General features: G+C 37.7%; 1 protein-coding gene across 4 annotated transcripts in view; it reads right to left on the reverse strand.

Annotated features, from left to right (window-relative positions):
• LOC134792157 (uncharacterized protein DDB_G0284459) overlaps positions 1 to 7347 on the reverse strand; it is a 130690-nt gene extending 123343 nt beyond the window's left edge. For 3 of the 4 annotated variants that reach the window (XM_063763383.1, XM_063763384.1, XM_063763381.1), the window contains exons 1-2: positions 7191 to 7347; positions 6517 to 6711 (exon numbers count right to left, since the gene is read on the reverse strand). In XM_063763383.1, coding sequence (XP_063619453.1) covers positions 6517 to 6624 — 108 coding nt within the window. In that variant the 5' untranslated portion in view covers positions 6625 to 6711; positions 7191 to 7347. The remainder of the gene's footprint in view (positions 1 to 6516; positions 6712 to 7190) is intronic. The other variant, XM_063763382.1, reaches the window with a different exon arrangement.
• Between the last annotated feature and the right edge of the window lie 14151 nt (positions 7348 to 21498).

Here is a 21498-nt window from a genome sequence, read left to right on the forward strand (position 1 = left end):
ATTATGAGTATAATAAGCCATGTATAATAATAATAATGTCGTATAAGAAGCCATGTCGGTTATAAATGAGACGAAACCAGGTTTTGCGTTCCTCTTATTTCGAAACAACTTCCAGTATCGCTTATTCGGAGATTACATAAAAGACTACTTCCATTTTGGGACTTCGTCGTATGATTTGGCACATGCTTGATTACGAAAAAGAACTTTATCGATAACAGGAAAGTAGTCTTGCAGAAGGCCTTTACACCGTGGGCTAAAGTAATCCCACAAATTGTAAGGTGTATTCTTGACCGCGTTTAGAGACTAAAATCTTATACAAAGTTTCCTGAAATCGATCTTGTTTTAGAGATAGGTTAATAATGAGAATTCTTGTGAAAATTTCTTTTTGTAGTAACTTAGTGAAAAACGCCTTTTTGGCTGCGACGCTGCCACTCATATGACTTGACATAATGACATAGATATCTACCAACTGATTTCTTTAAAACTTTAATAGTTTTAAAGAAAACGTATTTCTTTTGTCGAATTGTTTGATCCTTCATACGTTACAACCTAAGCGCTCGTCATCTTACCTTCTACATTCGTACAACCATAGACTAGTACCTGGGATCGGAGCCTTTCAGTACACAATGAACGATGTTACCGATGCGAAACTTTCCCTCCCATAATGGATCAATTTACCTTTGTATCCATGTAGGCAATGTAGGTTTGTTTAAAATAAGATCTGTACGTGTTTTATTTACTTTCACGCGGAATGTAACAGGAGACGTCCGCGTCGTCGGTCAATCCGCGAATGATTTGTTTGCGGTCGATATGCATCGGTGCATTGGGGTTCAAGTTACACATTCAAAAAATTAAGAGAAATGAAGAATCACCCTTTGAGACTAGTAACTGAGACGCCATCGCTGTCATTTTCTGTACAAAACAGTCTGCCGATTTTTTCGGGGGAGGGGCACGTCAAATGTATGGCTATTTGTACATGATTTGTACTCTGGCAACCCACAATACATTAAGGCGCGAAATTCAAAATTAGTAGGTACCTACCTATGGGAGTTCGATCTTTCGCACCAACATTTTCCAAATTTGCCGCCTTTACCTACTGACAAAGCTGGCTTGCCAGAGTACCTACCTATACGAGTATTCTACCTACATAGTTAATACTTATAGGTACCTTACGCGGCTTACGCCTATAGCCTTACTTATTATTGCTATTGAATTGAGCTCTTCAGACATCAACAACCCGCCAATATCATAAATGTGAAATCTTTAACTATGTATTGTGAAATATGGAATTCAATGCGCATACATATACCAATATACCATTACAGAATATTTAGGTGCAGTCGCAGCAGGCTGTGCAAGCGTCAATCGCGATTATTACGATGCCCAGACACGAACCACACCACACATTAAGGAAGGACCTAGTGGAAATAATGTCTCATTCGAAAGGTGATACGCGCGAAGAGCCACATAAAAACTCGCGTTTATTGCGCCATACAGTTTCTTGTGCATTCCATTTGCATTAATGTGTGTAACATATGAATAATTAAGCTAAGAAACATTGTAAAGTATTAGAAATTCACTTAACGATTAATTAATATAATTCTTATCTTCCTACCTATTGTAGGTAAGTAGGTAGAGGTAAGTATACTCAGTATTACCGCAAGAAGTAATATCTCAAATTTGCATTAAGTATAATTTCCTAAGTAAATATCAGACTTATGTAACATAGCTAAACGGAAAAAAGACAACTTTTTTAAATACCAATTTGAAGGACAGATGATAGACTGGATCAAAAATGTGTTAGAGCTATTTTAAGCATTCTTACTCAATTAACAAATTACCTACTTAGGGGCTATTCATAAATTACGTCATTTCAAATTAGGGGGGGGGGGGGTCTGGACATCGGATGACGGTAGCATGAAGTAGGAGGAAATGGGGTCATTTGAAGCATGATTTTTGGATGATTATAGGGGGGGGGGGTCCAAAATCGTCAAAAATCGATGACGTAATTTATGGACAGCCCCTTACAGGTCTTTTCACAAATTAGCCGCAACGTTTACACGGAGCATCGAATCGGAAAGTCTGAGTCCATGACACGATGGTGAAAACGTAATTACTATGTTATACCATCACTTGTCACGGATAATTATTCGTAATGGTATATCACACGACCCTGAATGGGGATAAACTTTACGAGTCTTTGAAAGTTTTGTTACCTACATTACTTTCGTTTCGAGTGAGGGAGTCAGCCCTTTTATCTATTGTAGCGTTTATGGTTAGGGTCATTGCCCATGACATATCGTAGTCGCGTAGTGAATAGGTAATTTTCTCAAGGGCCTATCCCTCGCATGCCTGGCATGAGCCTGCTGAGTGGGGTGCGGGTAGGGAAGCCAGATCTAAAGACTAAATATCTCGAAAAATTTTCTATATGTAAAATTATATTTTTATCAATAAAGAATTGAATTGAATATGTCGGGAATTCGGAGTTCGTGTAGGGACCAATATAAAGATTTACCGACTGACTCACTCCACCTCTTGGCTCCAGAAAGTTCCTATACAATTGATAATCATAATGTGAATATAATACGAGTAGAAGGGAGAAAAACGGCGCTACTATTCTTATTCCCACAACTTTCAGACCGTCTAAGCCAGTAAAGCTGAACCAGCATTAGTAGGGCTTTCAATCACGCATAATTCTTCCGCACAACAGAGCGTTTAGATAGCTGGAGGCGAGTTAAAAGTCGAGACCACAATGTTTTATGGATAGATAGCATGGTCAGTGCCCCCCATTGTCCGACCACTGTGTTATACTAAAGCAGTTAATTGAAGCCCAGGCACGAGGGATATCGCATTGAGCCATCTGATGCAGGCAGTACTTCCATTGTTTACGTGTTAAAAGTTCTCGGGCGCCAGTGTAACGTGACTTAGAGATCCGTAATAACAAGTACTCAGAGAGCGCTCTACTGGTTCACCTGAACGTGATTCGTCCGAACTCGGCAAGTCACAGGAATGACTGCTCAGAGCCTCCATTCATCCCGAGTCACGCCTCGCGGCTTTGGAAATAGATGAATGCCTGTTTTTGTAATTACCTCCGAGCACGGAGATATGATCGGATTTGAAATGCTTCGATGAAGCGTCATGTTTATGGTAAAATGGAAGCTCTGTTCTGTTGTTATTATTTTAAGATCTTTGTCTGCATGCAATCTTCGCTGAGTTATAATTCTGTCTGTATGGTCTATCATTAAACCATGCTAATATCGGGGTTAATTTGCATTTATTTAGCTTAACTTGATATATCTTTATGGCAGAATATTGTAGCTGAGCGAATGATCCAATTAAGTACCTACGTATATTTATGTATTACTCGTAATGAAAACCCTGTAGATCATGAGTAAAATAACTGTTTACTTAGGCCGTTCAAGGAGCTAGACTAAATCAGTTCACATCAGTTTATTTAATTTAGAAAACGCATAATTTTCGAAACAGTTATTAGGCATGATATTGAGATAGAAATCACGTAATATCTGGCGAAACGTTACGCCGATTGTCCAGCGAGGTTATCGAACTGGAATATATTAATGTTAATGCTCAACACCCGGAATACGGATACTGCTTCTGTCTGGACTTTTAAACGAGAGTTCGAAAGTTGAACAAAAAATAGCTTCTAACGAACGCAGAAAAGTCGTGGCATTTAGACGACAAAGACATAATTGAGGTACGTATAATTAGAAGCTTTAATAGGGTTCTAATATTACTAATTTTGTAATTGACGTCCCTTGGCGATTAAATGGTTTAGCTACTAATTTGAAAACATACCGAATTCTTCACCTATTATATAATTAAGTAGGATTGCATCACATCACTTGCATTGACCATATATCGAACTCTTGATCAGCCGTATAATCATCGTCAGGTTAGGTATTAGGGGTGGGTATAGCCATGTATAATATGACCCACTGTTAGGTAAGTATGTACATGCTATCTCATTGATCAAGAGGTCTCACTGATGGAAATGAATTAAAGCGTTGTCAATTAAGTATCAGTTAGGTAGAAAAGTAGAAATCTCATTTTGAATATGAGTGTCATAAATAAGCACTTTAAATAGATATACTTACGCGGCTATTAAAATAAATACTATAGGTAAATAATAAAGCAATGCTGCTAACAACATCATATCTTACCAAGCTATTTTATTGATTTTCGTAATTTGAGCAAACATTTCACATTAAGAAATAAAACCCTTTAAAAAAAGGAATAAATCTTCAAAAAGTTTTTAAGCATTCCTCAAGCCATCATCAGATCTGGACCTTAACAAATATTTTCCTTAAAAACCTTACTCGCTAAACGAACTTAAACGTGAAATATACACATCATTGAAGAGTTCTATTCTGGTCTTCATCAGTTCTACATCATCACTTTTTAAATACTTGTGCTTGACTTTTTAATGAACTGTAACATTTGAGGGGTTCCCTCAATTCATCATGGAACTCATCAATAGAACTGGATTTTGGCCAAAATGAGACCAATCTGAAACTATCTAGGTTCAGAAATGACGGAGTTCTGAGGTAAGTAGGTAACAAACGCACTCGTACAAAAAAATACGGTTAAATTGATAATGTAAGTACCTAGTTAGGTACTTAGGTGCCTACTCTGTTAATTAAATTTGTTTTTATAGTATTCAAAGGATTCATGCTTTAATTTAATGCATCGACAGTAGTGATGTCTTCAAGCATAATCGTAGGCGTCAGGCGTCTGATGAGCAAGCCAGAGCAGGTTTAGTAAGCTATCCAGTTTTTTCCAAACGATGTAGAATGAATCATTCAAATACCGTAAAAAAAAGGCAACGCAACGGAAATCAGGTTTTATTATTCATTGATATAGTTACTTTAAGTAGGTAATAAATCAGTCGAAACATTCGAACATGGGTACCTACACACAATTAAGAAAGTTTCAACGTCAATGCTATGGATGGTATATAGCTGTACTCTGATGAAGTAATAACGCAGGGTCCTGTAACGAAATTTTCCCAAGTAAAGCACCACCGACAGACATAAGAGGAGAAAAATTACTAAGGCATTGCAACCCCGATACAAATATTATGTAGCCTCGATATAAGACACATTCGTCAGATTCCTTTTTCGTCAGGATAAATTATAGCCTATTTTTTTCGGACGAAAACGGAATTCCTGTTTGTACAGAAAAAACTTAACTTTGGTGTGAAAGATTTGGAATTATCCTGTGATACTTACACCAGTGGATCGAACAATTTAAACATTCCCATTCTCACAGTAGGTATTCCATTTTAAATGTAAGACTGTACTTGCATCATGCTCTTTTAGTACCCCAGAAGTGGAGATAAATACTTGAGTAATAATATAGTTCCATCCCCTTGCCGGCTATTAACCAGTATAACCACTGATGCTACAGGAGTTCAACATATATTAACCAGAGGATATTACCCAGTTTTCATTCATTAGGACACAATGTCTCTGAATCTTATAAGCTTGATAGGTAAGTACTTTAAATTTTAGATAACTTCAAACTAAAACAGATTTTAGCACTTCGCAACTTAGCAGATGTAAGCCTTATAAAGATTTAGTTCTGTATGTTTCCAATTGGCTGGTAGCCAAAAGCTCACTCACAACACCGGATTTTTTTCAATAGCCTACATTGTGTCCCACTGCTAGGGTTGCCAGATAGTCGGGATTTGGCGGGATGTGTTCCCGATTCCCGACAAAGTGTAAACTGTCCCGAAAAACAGCTTCACGTTTTAAAACAATAATTTCAAGCTCCGAACTGTCGTCGAGCGAGCGAGCTGACGTAGTGCCAATAATGTAAAATATCGTTGTTTTTACACGACTGCCCAAACAAAAAGAGTGTATTGTTTTTAATACAATTACTTTAATTTGAATGTTTTTTTTTTCCCGACTTATGTCCCAAAATCCCGAAAAAATTCTATTGTTTCCCGATAATAGCGCCTTTCGATCTGGCAACCCTACCCACTGCTGGGCAAAGGCCTTTCCTTTCTTCCGCCACTCATCATCACATTCGTGTAAGCATCCGCCAGTCGCTACAAAATGAGTTCAGAACTTCAGATTGTCTCAAAATTTCCTTTCTGGACTGTCTCTGCCTCAGCCAACAACCCCAACCACATTTTTTTTTCTCCCTCGCGTTATCCCGGCATTTTGCCACGGCTCATGGGAGCTTGGAGTCCGCTTGACAACTAATACCATGATTTCAAGTAGGCACTAGTTTTTACGAAAGCGACTGCCATCTCACCTTCCAACCCAGAGGGAAAACTAGGCCTTATTGGGATTAGTCCGGTTTCCTCACAATGTTTTCTTTCACAAAAAAGCGACTGGTAGTTATCAAATGATATTTCGTACATAAACCGAAAAACTTATTGCTACGAGCCGGGGTTTGAACCCGCGACCTCCGAGCTCCGGATTGAAAGTCGCGCCGCGCTCTTACCGCTAGGCCACCAGCGCACATACCAGAATAAATTGAGAAACATACCTTCCAAGCTTGCCGGTACCCGCTGATGCTGCTCGCGAGGCTCTCGGCGTCATAGTGCCGCGAAAACGAGAAAGGGCCCGGATGACTCCGGGACACGCATTGCCCCATATGCCCACTTGCCCTCACAAACACCGACACCGAACTAGTCACATCACTTCACTGTTTGTTTGTTTGGCACACTGGTTTAAAATGAACCTGTCACAAACAAGATTTTTTTACAATGAGCAAAACATTTTTGCATGAAAATAACTAGGTACATGAATTAAAAACGATTTATTTTATCTCATATTCATTATTTAAAAGTATTCATCTATCCGTCTGGGTATGCAGCAAACCAACTGCATAAATAAATAGGTAGGACTTTAGATATATGACAAAATGTAAATAGTAACAGTCATTCAAGTCTGATGAGGTCATTTTATGACAATGAAACAGTTGGTATTTAGATCATATTGATATGCACCTATATTGAATCCAATTTACAAGGCCATTGAAAAGCTTTGGCGCGCTTTTATCTAACGACTCCAAGTGATGATTAATGAGTTTGCCTAATGACATAATAATATAGGTACTGGTTCCGAAGACTATCTGCTAAATAAAATGGAGAAAAATAGAAAATATTCCTTAATAAAAAAATAATTAACTGGCAGGCTTGTTATTGTATAAATAAATACCTATTAAAATCATTCAATAAAAACAATTGATTTGAATTATATCCACATGTAATGAATATCGCACTCGTCCTTTACAGATCACATGGAACTATGAGCTTCGACCGTGTCGATACGCAGAGGCGCCTTGAGCGCGCTGCGCCCGGCGTGCGACTGCCTGCGCCGGCGCACAGCCTGGCGTAGCCTCCAACAACCAACATACTGACAAACCAACACCTCTCACCATCTCTTACTAACGTCAGCACCCTGACAAAGACAGCATTGTGGATCCGGCTCGAAGGACCATAACTGTATGTTTACGCATTCACCGTGCGCATCCTAATAAGATACGTAATGCGCCCGAAAGTGAATCGCTATTAAAAAGACGATTAAGTCACACTGTCACGTGCTTTTAATATATTATGATGACTATCGTAGATATGATTTCCTATCCCCGCAGTAATATTGAAAGACCGTTGACGTAGACCTATGATGACTTCGGCGTACACACTTATATCTAAGTATATCCACGGTGACAACGGAAGACGATTGGGCAACACCGGTGTGAGGGCACGTGCGTGAGGGCTGAGGGAGGGAAGTGTCACTGGACTTTAGGTAAACATATAGCCAACTCGGCACTTACGTTTCCATATCTACCCTCGAGACCGCAACTCTCGCAGCTCGCAGCTCGCAGACAACTCTTAGTCCGGTAGCAATAACTTTTGAAGTTATAAGATTATTAATGTTGCTTATTTTTTACATATAGTTTTCAGACCACACACTAAACCTAATAATAATAATTTGTGTCATCCTAGGTACTTGCTTAGGTAGAAATTTAGGTATTTCTTTTTTTAAACAGCATTCGGTAAAAAAAATATTCTAGATGAAATTCTTTGTTTCCCTGTAAAAGCAAAGTGGCTTCCGACGTACACACGCATTTTGTGTCATTTTCATCCACGGGTATAATGACATTTAATAAATACCTAATAGTGAACCTAAAATGCCTAAAATAAAATTATAGTCGGTAAGTGAAGTGTTGTACTTCACAGGATATTATAATATGTTATTCAAACAAATGTGTGTCAAATTCATCCACCGCTTTTATTTTTAATATTTTTTTTTCTTATAAACATGATGTATCTGCCACAAAAAAAATTCATGTTATTAAGTTTACGTCTACATTATTATAATGCCACATCGAGACAACATTCATAATTTGGGTCATTTTCAACAACGGTTTTTTACTATTTGGCAAAATAAAACTTTGCATGAACGGCGTACGCGGGGCCTTGGCTACCTACGCGGGTAGGGTGCTTGGTAAGCCCCCTCCAGACTATGCGCGTGAATCGCAGGCGAAGCCGCGAACGCGAGTGTGGAGTCGATTTCGCTGTCTGCGAAAATCGACTCCACACTCGCGTTCGCGGCTTCGCCCGCGATTCACGCGCATAGTCTGGAGGGGGCTTTACATGAACATTATGGCTCCTCTACACGATCGGCTAATGCCGGCCACTCAATGAGATAGCAATATCACTTGCTCCCTCTAACGCATAAATCCGTCCCTTGGAGTGGCCGGCGTTGGCCCATCGTGTAGAGGAGCCATTACAGTGTATTTATTTCATTCGGAGGCATAATTACATTAAGTCTTTTCATAGTGTGGGAGTAGGTATGTTGTAAGTATATCTATACATATAATAAAGCTGAAGAGGGACGAAAGTCTGTACATGGAAGATATTTGAAAAAAAGTTGGCTGGGGATACTTAGAATCGATAACAGAACACGTTCCAAAAGTTTTTAGAATTTTTGTCTGTTTGTCTGTTTATCTGTTTATCTGTTTGTCTGTTTATTTGAACGCGCATCACGTGAAAACGGCTGAACGGATTTTGATGAAAACTTTACTAATCTGTCCAGACAATCCCCGGCCAGGTTATAGGCTATAAAAATTCAACCCCTAAAAGGGGGGGGGGTAGCCACAACACTCGATTGACTTAAGTTTGCCCCTGAATCGTATGGCGCTACTTAGGAAGAAGGGGCAAACTTTTTTCAAATATGTGCTAACACTATAGAGTACCCTGGTAAACTAACAGATGGCGCTGAATTTAATACAATGTGACATAAATAAGCCACCGAGGAAGGATTTTGCCAAATTAACTCTAAGTTTAGAAGACCCCTCTTCCAAAATTTCAATCAATCGTACGGATATCAACAAATTTAATTGAATAATTGTGTTGATTTAATAATACAACAAAATTAAACGACAGTAAATTAATTGGCCCTCATTGCACAGTGCCATCTTTTGGGGAGCGGAGTAAACATTAAGTAACCAAGAAAACTAAAAATGGGTTCATAGTTACGTAGTGGTAAAATAAACACACATATCAACACGCGTATAATTGCATAAAATTATTTATTTTCTCCGTCATGAATTATACCTAATCGTTATTATATCGCATCCATATCAAATCCATATTCATACGTATCGCCTCCTTAAGCACTTAATAAAGGCCACGAAGGTGGGTACTTTGAAAAAAAAAACATTGACCTCTGTCATTTGCAGTGCCGGATTAACCCTTTTAAGCAAAATAAGCACTTGCCACCATGTCTAGGGGGCACCAAAAATTATCGAAAAATTTTCGCGCTCGCTTCGCTCGCGTTTTCAATACCATTCTAAGATGTTTATGATAAAGGTGACATTCGGGTGGCGCCTGCAGCAGCATTAGGTACTCTGTTGCAACGTTACTGCTGCGGCACTGTCAATTTTCGTGATGAAATGATGTGATTGATTTCCATACTAAAAGTAAAAATGTACAACTGTCTATCAAAATGCATTTTTTATATCGAAAATTTTTCGCGCTCGCTTCGCTCGCGTTTCAATAACTTTCTAACATATGATAAAGGTGATATTCAATTTTCGTGATATAATGATGTGACTGATTTCCATACTAAAAGTAAAAATGTACAACTGTCTATCGAATTGCGTTTTTTTTATATCGAAAAATTGTCGCGCTCGCTTCGCTCGCGTTTTCAATAACTTTCTAAGATATATAATAAAGGTGACATTCGGGTGGCGACTGCAGCAGCATTAGGTACTCTGTTGCAACGTTACTGCTGCGGCACTGTCAATTTTCGTGATAAAATGATGTGACTGATTTCCGTACTAAAAGTAAAAATGTACAACTGTCTATCAAATTGCGTTTTTTTATATCGAAAAATTTTCGCGCTCGCTTCGCTCGCGTTTTCAATAACTTTCTAACATATGATAAAGGTGATATTCAATTTTCGTGATATAATGATGTGACTGATTTCCATACTAAAAGTAAAAATGTACAACTGTCTATCGAATTGCGTTTTTTTTATATCGAAAAATTGTCGCGCTCGCTTCGCTCGCGTTTTCAATAACTTTCTAAGATATGATAAAGGTGACATTCGGGTGGCGACTGCAGCAGCATTAGGTACTCTGTTGCAACGTTACTGCTGCGGCACTGTCAATTTTCGTGATAAAATGATGCGACTGATTTCCGTACTAAAAGTAAAAATGTACAACTGTCTATCAAATTGCGTTTTTTTATATCGAAAAATTTTCGCGCTCGCTTTGCTCGCGTTTTCTATAAATTTCTAAGATATTATATAGGTGACATTCGGGTGGGGACTGCAGCAGCATTACTCTTTTGCAACGTTACTGCTGCAGCACTGTAAATTTTCGTGATAAAATGATGTGACTGATTTCCATACTAAAAGTAAAAATGTATAACTGTCTATCAAATTGCGTTTTTATATCGAAAAATTTTCGCGCTCGCTTCGCTCGCGTTTTCAATAACATTCTAAGGTCTTTATGATAAAGGTGACATTTGGGTGGCGCCTACAGCAGCATTAGGTACTCTGTTGCAACGTTACTGCTGCGGCACTGTCAATTTTCGTGATAAAATGATGTGACTGATTTCCATTCTCAGCTGAAATGCAGCAATGAACGTCACTCAATTTATCAAAAAAATTCAATGTAATCTTGATGACCCTAGAGGGGGCACCATGGTCTAGAAATACTTAGGGCATCAAAATATCTTAATCCGGCCGACTGGTCGTTTACGGAGTCAAACGATTTGGGACTCGCATTTTATACGCATTACCATGCCGTCCCGAAAAGAATCGAATCATTCGGGAAAGTTTCGCAACGCATTGAGGTTACAAGGGGGTTCTTCAGAGTCCTGAGGAAGACCACGGTAAGTGGCGCTCTAGCCAGGCAGGCCGCTTCGCTTTCGCTCGCGCGCGTATACCTTACTGTATTGTCCGATATTCACCTACTACTGTGTCGTTTAAATCCTTAGAGAATATAACCAACGGAGACGCCGTCTATAATTTTCGGTACAAAATAGTCTGGCGTTTTTTGCGGGGGAGGGGCACATCAAATGTGTACACATTTGATGTAGGTACCTACGTAACGTAAACATAGCCATGTCAGATAAACTTCGGTTGACCATTGGCCGCCTATTTTCGACAGAGGGGAACGCCTGTTAATGACCACTCCGTTTGGTTATATTCTCTAAGTTTAAATCACGTGTAAAATTTGAATAAGGGCGAATAAAACTATTGATTTTGGAGTGTAGTTTTATTTAGTGGTACCTAATTGTAAAATATTTTATCTGGACTTCAGTCCTCTAGCATATCCATATGTCAACTTTACTTCAAGTTCCGCCTCCAGGGGAGAGGGAGAGAAATTAGGATTAGAAATTAGCCGCTTCCTGACACAGACCGAATAACACGCGGGCGGAGCCGCGGGCACAGCTAGTTTAAAAATAAAATGTAGGCTCCTCATACTGACCAACATTCGTGACGTTCGCAATCAAAGGGTACCACTTTATCCTTGCCATAAGGTCTCTCTGACAGGTTATTTGTATAAAGATACAATAAATTTTCGTCTTTATGGTAAACGACAAAGTGGTCCCTACCTTTTGAATGAGAATGTCACATCAGCGACTTTTAAAAATAACATTTATTCGATACTAGCTGTGCCCGCGGCTCCGCCCGCGTGTAATTCGGTCTGTGTCAGTAAGCGGCTAATTTCTAATCCTAATGTCTCTCCCTCTCCCCTGCGGGCTCAGCACGGTTCCATTTTTATCGACTATCACCATGCGCGTCCCTTTCGCACTTACATACTTATTAGAACGTGACAGGCATGGTGACAAGGGATAAAAACGCGACCGTGCTAAGCCGCCTGGAGGCGGAACTTGAAGTAAAGTTGATATTTGGATATGCTAGAGGACTGAAGTCCAGATAAATTTTTTTACAATTATGTAACACTTAATAAAACTACACTCCAAAATCAATAGTTTTATTCGCCCTTATTCAAATTTTACACGTGATTTAAACTTAGAGAATATAACCAAACGGAGTGGTCATTAACAGGCGTTCCCCTCTGTCGAAAATAGGCGGCCAATGGTCAACCGACGTCTGGTCAGAAAACGTCCGCAAAAAACGCCAGACTATTTTGTACCGAAAATTATAGACATATCGTCTCCGTTGATTATATTCTCTAAGGATTTAAACGACAGAGTAGTAGGTGAATATCGGACGATACAGTAAGGTATACGCGCGCGAGCGAAAGCGAAGCGGCCTGCCTGGCTAGAGCGCCACTTACCGTGGTCTTCTTCAGACTCCTGAGGAAGACCACGTTCCCCTAGTAACCTCAATGCGATCAGATTTTTTCGGGAAGGCATGGTAATGCGTATAAAATGCGAGTCCCAAATCGTTTGACTCCGCAAACGACCAGTCGGCCGGATTAAGATATTTTGATGCCCTAAGTATTTCTAGACCATGGTGAAAATTTATCGATATAAAAACGCAATTTGATAGACAGTTGTACATTTTTACTTTTAGTATGGAAATCAATCACATCATTTTATCACGAAAATTGACAGTGCTGCAGCAGTAACGTTGCAACAGAGTAATGCTGCTGCAGTCCCCACCCGAATGTCACCTTTATCATATCTTAGAAATTTATTGAAAACGCGAGCGAAGCGAGCGCGACAATTTTTCGATATAAAAAAACGCAATTCGATAGATAGTTGTACATTTTAACTTTTAGTATGGAAATCAGTCACATCATTATAGCACGAAAATTGAATGTCACCTTTATCATATGTTAGAAAGTTGTTGAAAACGCGAGCGAAGCGAGCGCGAAAATTTTTCGATATAAAAAAACGCAATTTGACAGACAGTTGTATAATTTTACTTTTAGTGTGGAAATCAGTCACATCATTTTATCACGAAAATTGACAGGGCTGCAGCAGTAACGTTGCAACAAAGTATCTAATGCTGCTGCAGTCGCCACCCGAATGTCACCTTTATCATATCTTAGAAAGTTATTGAAAACGCGAGAGAAGCGAGCGCGACAATTTTTCGAAATAAAAAAACGCAATTCGATAGACAGTTGCACATTTTTACTTTTAGTATGGAAATCAGTCACATCATTATATCACGAAAATTGAATGTCACCTTTATCATAATGTTAGAAAGTTATTGAAAACGCGAGCGAAGCGAGCGCGAAAATTTTTCGAAATTAAAAAAACGCAATTTGACAGACAGTTGTATATTTTTATTTTTAGTGTAGAAATCAGTCACATTATTTTATCACGAAAATTGACAGTGTTGCAGCAGTAACGTTGCAACAGAGTATCTAATGCTGCTGCAGGCGCCACCCGAATGTCACCTTCATCATAAACATCTTAGAATGTTATTGAAAATGCGAGCGAAGCGAGCGCGAAAATTTTTCGATAATTTTTGGTGCCCCCTAGACATGGTGCCCTAAGCAAGTGCTTATTTTGCTTAAAAGGGTTAATCCGGCACTGCAAATGACAGAGGTCAATGTTTTTTTTTCAAAGTACCCACCTTCGTGGCCGTAATTAAGTGCTTAAGGAGGCGATATGTATGAATATGGATTTGATATGGATGCGATATAATTACGATTAGGTATAATTCATGACGGTGAAAATAAATAATTTAATTTTATGCAATTATACGCGTGTTGATATGTGTGTTTATTTTACCACTTCTTAACTGTGTAAACCAATTTTTGGTTTTCTTGGTTACTTAATGTTTACTCAGCTCCCCAAAAGATGGCACTGTGCAATGAGGGGGCAATTAATTTACTGTCGTTTAATTTTGTTGTATTATTAAGTCAACACAATTATTCAATTAAATTTGTACGATTGATTGAAATTTTAGAAAAGGGATCTTCTAAACTTAGAGTTAATATGGCAAAATCCTTCCTCGGTGACTTATTTATATCACAGCGTATTAAATTCAGCGCCATCTGTTAGTTTACCAGGATACTCTATAGTGTTAGCACATATTTGAAAAAAGTTTGCCTCTCCTTCCTAAGTAGCGCCATACGATTCAGGGGCAAACTTAAGTCAATCGAGTGTTTTGGCTACCCCCCCCTTTTAGGGGTTGAATTTTTATAGCCTATAACCTGGCCGGGGATTTTCTCGACAGATTAGTAAAGTTTTCATCAAGATCCGTCCAGCCGTTTTCACGTGATGCGCGTTCAAATAAACAGACAAACAGATAAACAGATAAACAGACAAACAGACAAAAATTCTAAAAACTGTTGGAACGTGTTCTGTTATAAATTCTAAGTATCCCCAGCCAACTTTTTTTCAAATATCTTCCATGTACAGACTTTCGACCCTCTTCAGCTTTATTATATGTATAGATAGATAGATTTAGTACACTTTTTAAGATTATTTTAAGACGCCATGTATTGCTAATTTTGTGATATATAAAGCGTGGCAAGCAACGTCAATTACATTGAATACAAGACTTCATAAATTTTAAAAGTGATTGAAAAAAAAATATGCTCGTTTGAGGAGCAGAATATAATTGTTTTAATTATTTTGGTGATATTACGGGCTCCACCGGGTTGGTATAATCATGAGAAAAAATTTTGGCTTGCGATTATCGTTAGCCACGCCCCCCACAACATAGCATGAATTGAATGCAATGAAAATATTTGCACTTGCATGTGCAACTATAATATGTACCTAGTTGATACACAATATAAAGGCTGATTTTATTAATTTTAGTAATATATATTATTACGATACCTTTTGGTTCAATTGGCGTAAAGGACAAAACGCTACTTTTCAGGAAACGCGAAAAACTGCATTTTTTAAGATGTTTATAATATATTTTTGTTGTTTATCGAGGTATGTTTTTGATGTGTATTGGAAAAGTACTCAAAATGTTAGTCTCTTTAACCTGAATTAGCGATTGCTATCTCGGAGTAAATATCTATGGAGTAGAGACGCGCACTAATTTCTATCTGAAAAATTCTGTCGTTTTTGGCGCGGGGGACGAGGTAACGCACACAAATAATGTTAACACTAATGCATTTTTAGCATGCGTCGCTACACACGCACACGACAAAATTATCAAACACTAGCAAAAACTATATTCACACAAGTACAAGAACAAACACAGACAACCCTGTCCGTGAACGAGATGACGTCAGTTCTAAGTAAACCTAGATAGTGCGAGGGACGCGCCGATAATATTGTCGATAAAATTGACAATGAATTTTAATTTCTGATTTTATCAATTAAAATAATAATACAATATCAAGTCTTTGTACCAGCATTTTACTAACTTATGATGATTTAGATGTTATTTCTAATAGTTTGTCAATTTGTTTAGGGCGAATCTTGCAAGCTGATATAGAATGATTTTTTATTATCAGTTCATTAGTTAATATTTTACATGTTGGTTTACTTCTGAAAGCAATGCAATATACTATCGAGCATGCAGATCTGATGACAGAGATGGAACGCGGCCATAGGATGTCATTTAAGGGATATTGATTAGGGGATAATTAGTATATATATCGGCGGTAGATCGTAAAATCGGGCATATCGAGATATTCCTAGGCATATCATGAAACGCCGCCATTTAATAATCTGCCTTTTGCATTTTTTGCCACGGCTAGTGCTGCATTCTATGTGGCATTTGGAGCAGAATGCGTAGGTACTAGGTAGGTACTAAAATCATACGCTACCCAAACACGTACTATAAGTAGGCTGTCAAGCCATTTCAATGGTTATCATTTGCTAAAATTAGGACATCCTACTTATTCGATATGCCTAAATGTTGAGGTTTGAACGGTATGGTGGTGGTCACTAGTCAGATCATGACATGCCGGCGTTTCACGATCTGCTTAGGAATATCACACCTTGAAGTTAGCACGATATGGCTGGTGGTCACTAGGCAGATCATCATCTGCCTAGGAATATCACTCCTTGAGGTTTGTACGATATGGCTGGTGTTCGCTAGGCATCATGACCATCTGTATATTATTCATTATGTTTATATCGATTTTACCGATATTGGTTTTTATGGTGTCCCATCACTAATATTGGTACGGTGATACCAGAGTAATAAATTAAAAGTGCCTATTTATGGAAAGTGACAGCCGTAAATACCTTAAATTAATAAAATATTTGACATGTTAAATAAAAATATATAGCTGGTCAAGCAAATCTTGTCAGTAAAAAAGGCGCGAAATTCAAATTTTCTATGGGACGATATCCCTTCCCGCCTACATTTTTCAAATTTGCCGCCTTTTTCTACTGACAAGATCTGCTTGACCAGCTATATGTAGAAACTAAAGGAAAAATTAATTAAAAAAAAAAGAGTCTATCGGTAATTTTACGTTATTTAGGGGTTGTGCACAAATCACGCGAGATGTTTTCGACTACTTTTTGATCCCCCGTCCCCCTTTTCTTTATTCTTATAGATCTATTTATTTGATTAAATAGATTAGGTTGATATGAAACTAAGGTGTTATATAAAAATAATGTGTTACATAAATTATATGTGACGTCCCACGGGTAAAGGTACCTTATGGGGGTTGGCGCTTACGCTATTATTAACACCGCTCCAATATTATTGCGGCGCCATGCGACGTAAGCGCCGGCCGCCATAAGGTACCTTTTTCCATGGAACGTCACATATAACAAAAACCGGGCAAGTGCGAGTCGGACTCGCGCACGAAGGGTTCCGTACCATAATGCAAAAAAAAAAAAACAAAAAAAAAGCAAAAAAAACGGTCACCCATCCAAGTACTGACCACTCCCGACGTTGCTTAACTTTGGTCAAAAATCACGTTTGTTGTATGGGAGCCCCATTTAAATCTTTATTTTATTCTGTTTTTAGTATTTGTTGTTATAGCGGCAACAGAAATACATCATCTGTGAAAATTTCAACTGTCTAGCTATCACGGTTCGTGAGATACAGCCTGGTGACAGACGGACGGACGGACGGACGGACAGCGAAGTCTTAGTAATAGGGTCCCGTTTTACCCTTTGGGTACGGAACCCTAAAAAGCAACGCAAATAGGGCATATTACTGCAATGTTCTGCCGCCAGAGTGTAGCACTAAGCTAGCTGGTAAATTTTCTCTTTTCTCTTTATCGCTCAAATATGCAATAGTGATAGAGAGATTAGATAACGAAATTTAAATTTTCTTGTTCCGCGGCGGACCCCCAGATTGTGATGGATTGTGGTAGTCGCGCCCCCTACGCAGAGTTTCGCATAATATTTCCTATTAGAAATTCTACTCGTACCTAATTAATATTTAGAAAGTCTTCTTTAGAATTACCCTAAAATAGATCTAATATCATATCACTGGTATCACTGTCAGATTGACAATGTTTTTTAGTTATTTGCAAAGTGAATGCACTATTTGATAATATTTAGATGTAATAGTACTTACATATGATAAGAAAAGTGTTCTTTTTGTAGACTAGACGTTTCCGATCTCATTTTGCACGAGAAAACGCTGCAATTCGGCATTTTCGGCTCCTATCATTCCGCTTAGACTGACGTTTGCTGAATGGCGTATGACGTGTGGCAACTAGTTTTATATAACCTCCTTGACCGGCGGCCGCGATCTTTTTGCAGAGGGGAACGCCTGTTAATGGCCGCTCCATAGATATTTACTCCGAGATTGCTATAGATATGATTATATCTATAAATTAAATACGAAAGAAGTTAATGTCCTTTAAAATTGGTCAAAAACACTATGAATGTCCTTTACGCCCATGAAATTTTTGATAATTTAGTGAATCTTGTTTATTAGGGGGTCGTAAGTGACGTTATCAGACTATTTTATACCAAATTCGGGGTGTATTAGTTACCAGTCACGGTACACATGTTAACTTTTCTCAGCATAAATTACTGTTACGAAGCTTAAAAATGTATCAAACGGTAGTTGATTATGCCAGGTATATCCCGATTAGAGTTATAATTAATATTTTTCTGATAATATAGTATAATAATAAAGAAAACACAGGCATATTATCTCCGGGTGTTTTCATCTTGCTAACGGCGAGTACTTGCACAGACATAATCTCGTAGCCAGAATTATTCACCAGCAGCTTGCCTTGGCCATACGGCCTTGTGGACCGCGAAGTTCTCAGCTGCGCCAGTTCTCGAAAATGGTCGTGCCACGCTCTATTGGGATCGATCTATCATCACTGACAGAACTATTGTAGCCAATAAGCCTGAAATCGTGCTGATAGATCTATCGCAGCACCGGGCCGTGCTCGTCGACGTCACCATCCCCCATGATGAGAATCTCGTGAAGGCCGAGAAGAACAAGTCCAGTAAGTACCTAGACTTAGCTCACGAGATAACAGCCGTGTGGGATGTTGATTCTACGATGATTGTTCCTATAGTCGTGTCGGCGAATGGTCTCATAGCGAAGAGTCTCGACCAACACCTAGAGACACTCTCGCTGGGTGGTTGGATCAAGGGTCAGATGCAGAAGGTAGTAATTTTGGACACGGCGCGTATAGTACGTCGGTTCCTCACTCTGCGGCCCTGACCACCGGCAGCTTGGGCCCTGCCCCGCTGTTTAGGTTAGGTTTTTATAATGTGTTTATATATTTTTTGTAATGATTTGTAAGTGTTTTTATATTGTACTTATATACTCACATTGTAAAACCCTAACTTAAGACCTAAATTAAATAAAGAAGAAAACACAATATTTTTAACCAATTATATAATACAAAATAATTACATGCTCAAAAAGTAGCTAATATACGGGAATGAAGGTAAAGTAAATGTCCCACTGCCTTATAACAATCATAACATAACAGCTTTTAATCATAACAAGGGAAGTAATAGATCGCCTAACGATGATTAGAATGAGCATATCAAGCATTTGGACGTTTACTTAATGAACAAAAGACTATAGTTCTATACAGTATGTTATAATAGGTAATAATTGGTTCAATATTTCAAGTGGTCTTATTTTCAAATACGATTTATTCATTCCTATTTAAGTAGTAATTTCTGTGTTATTTAGACCACGTTACCTTTAGTTGCAATAATTTATAATTTCAAACGCTTAAAAATATTTTCTGTTAGAACGATTATGAAACAATTGAATGAATGAATGATTTTATAGGACATTCTTACACAGATTGGCTTAGTCGATAAACAACGATATTATAGAATATAAGAAATTATATGTATAATAATATACTATAAGAAATTCCACTGCGAGTAAAACGATGATAGTAAACTGTTGCTGAAAAACACCGAGCTGAGGTTTTTAATTTGAAGAGCAAACATTACATTTTAGTAATAAAGGACCCATACAACTATTTATTTGTTATTATACACCGCTACGTCCATGTTATTTGTTTTAAATTTAGAGTTTAGAAACTAATTCGTGGTAGTAAACGATACAAATATTAGAAAATTCCTTTACAACCTTGTTCACTTCATATACTTATGGTAAAATCATTTTAGGGCGGGTCATAAAGGGCAAGTAAAATAATATCAATAGTAATATATGTCCTTTACGACCATATTGACCATACGAGATACGATATGAAAAATCATCAAGACAAATTAAGGGCTTAAAGGACGACAAAAGTCATGTAAGTCATTTACAACAATATTTATATTTAGCGGTAACCTTTACGATTATATCTATGAATTTCTAATTTATAACTGGTCATTTACGCCCCTTGAGAGAAGCTGTTTTTGCAAGCTCATAGTGCAAAAATTGGGTCGTAAAGGCCAGAAGTAATAAAAAACGAAACCAAAGATGAATTGTTCAAACGAAAACTTAAAGATCTGTTAATTAAAAGGTGCTATTACTCTATTGAGGAATTTTTAAATGATACAACCTTATCGTACTAAAAAATATAGGTACATATAAATGTAAATGTTAATAAAATGTATATCATATTTTCTTTTACACTCAATTGATAATGATAAGCAATGAATAAATAAAATAACAATTATTATTAATTATACAATATAAATGATTTTTTAATAATTATATAAGTACTTATACATAAATAGAATTAATTTATTTTATTGTCGATGTTAAATTTAACAAATTACCTTGTAAACTAGTCAAAATGAAAAATATTTTTAATAATTTTAAATATCTTAATAATTTTCCACTACTAAATCGTGTTATGTTGCATGCCATATAAAAATTAGGTTAAATTTACTTTAGTATTAAGTTTTAGTTAAGTACTTACATTGCTATGTACCCTAACAGGGTTCATGTGAACACTAGCTGTAAAATGCCCTTTGTAAGACCTTATGTAACACGTGATTATAAATGCAATAAATGAATTATGAATTATGAACTTTTTAAGAGATATCGAAATTTTAACTATACAGAACGAAAGCGCTTGGAATTCTGAACAAAACTGTATATAACGACTACCGTAGGCTCAAAGGGCGTAAGGGACAAAATTGCGAAAATGCAGTTATACTCAGTATTTTTTTCTCTATCGAATAGTATATTTAACGTCTCGATAACTTGAAAAAAATGTCTGTTAAGCCCTATGAAAAATCAATGCTTAAACACAATTTTCCAACGCATTTGGCCGTATCTGCCCACTGCCTCTTTGTAGCACTTTCGTACGTAAGTGTGACAGAGGGGCGACACGTCGAACGCGGTTCGCGGTAGACCCTCTGGTTCTGTCAGCATATCTGTCTCTCTATCTCTCTCACTCATACCTGTATTCTTGACAGACGTTACGGCGGACCACTTTCCTGAGGATCAACCATGTTCGTGGCCCAGCATCTACGCCTATTAATAACAGTTTTTAGAACAACTAAATTAAGTACCTAAGGTTGTGTGAAGCGTTGTACAGAAGAGAAAAAAAAACTATATCCATCCCTTTTTAGGCCATAATACTAGTACAGCGAAAAGACAGTATGATTCTTTATAACTATGCACGAATAAGAAAAGATCCTGGCCAAACTATATATTCAATGTTATCCTAATATCCCACATACATATGACTTATGGT

Source organism: Cydia splendana, chromosome 7 (genome assembly GCF_910591565.1).
Source record: "Cydia splendana chromosome 7, ilCydSple1.2, whole genome shotgun sequence".
NCBI lineage: Eukaryota > Metazoa > Arthropoda > Insecta > Lepidoptera > Tortricidae > Cydia > Cydia splendana.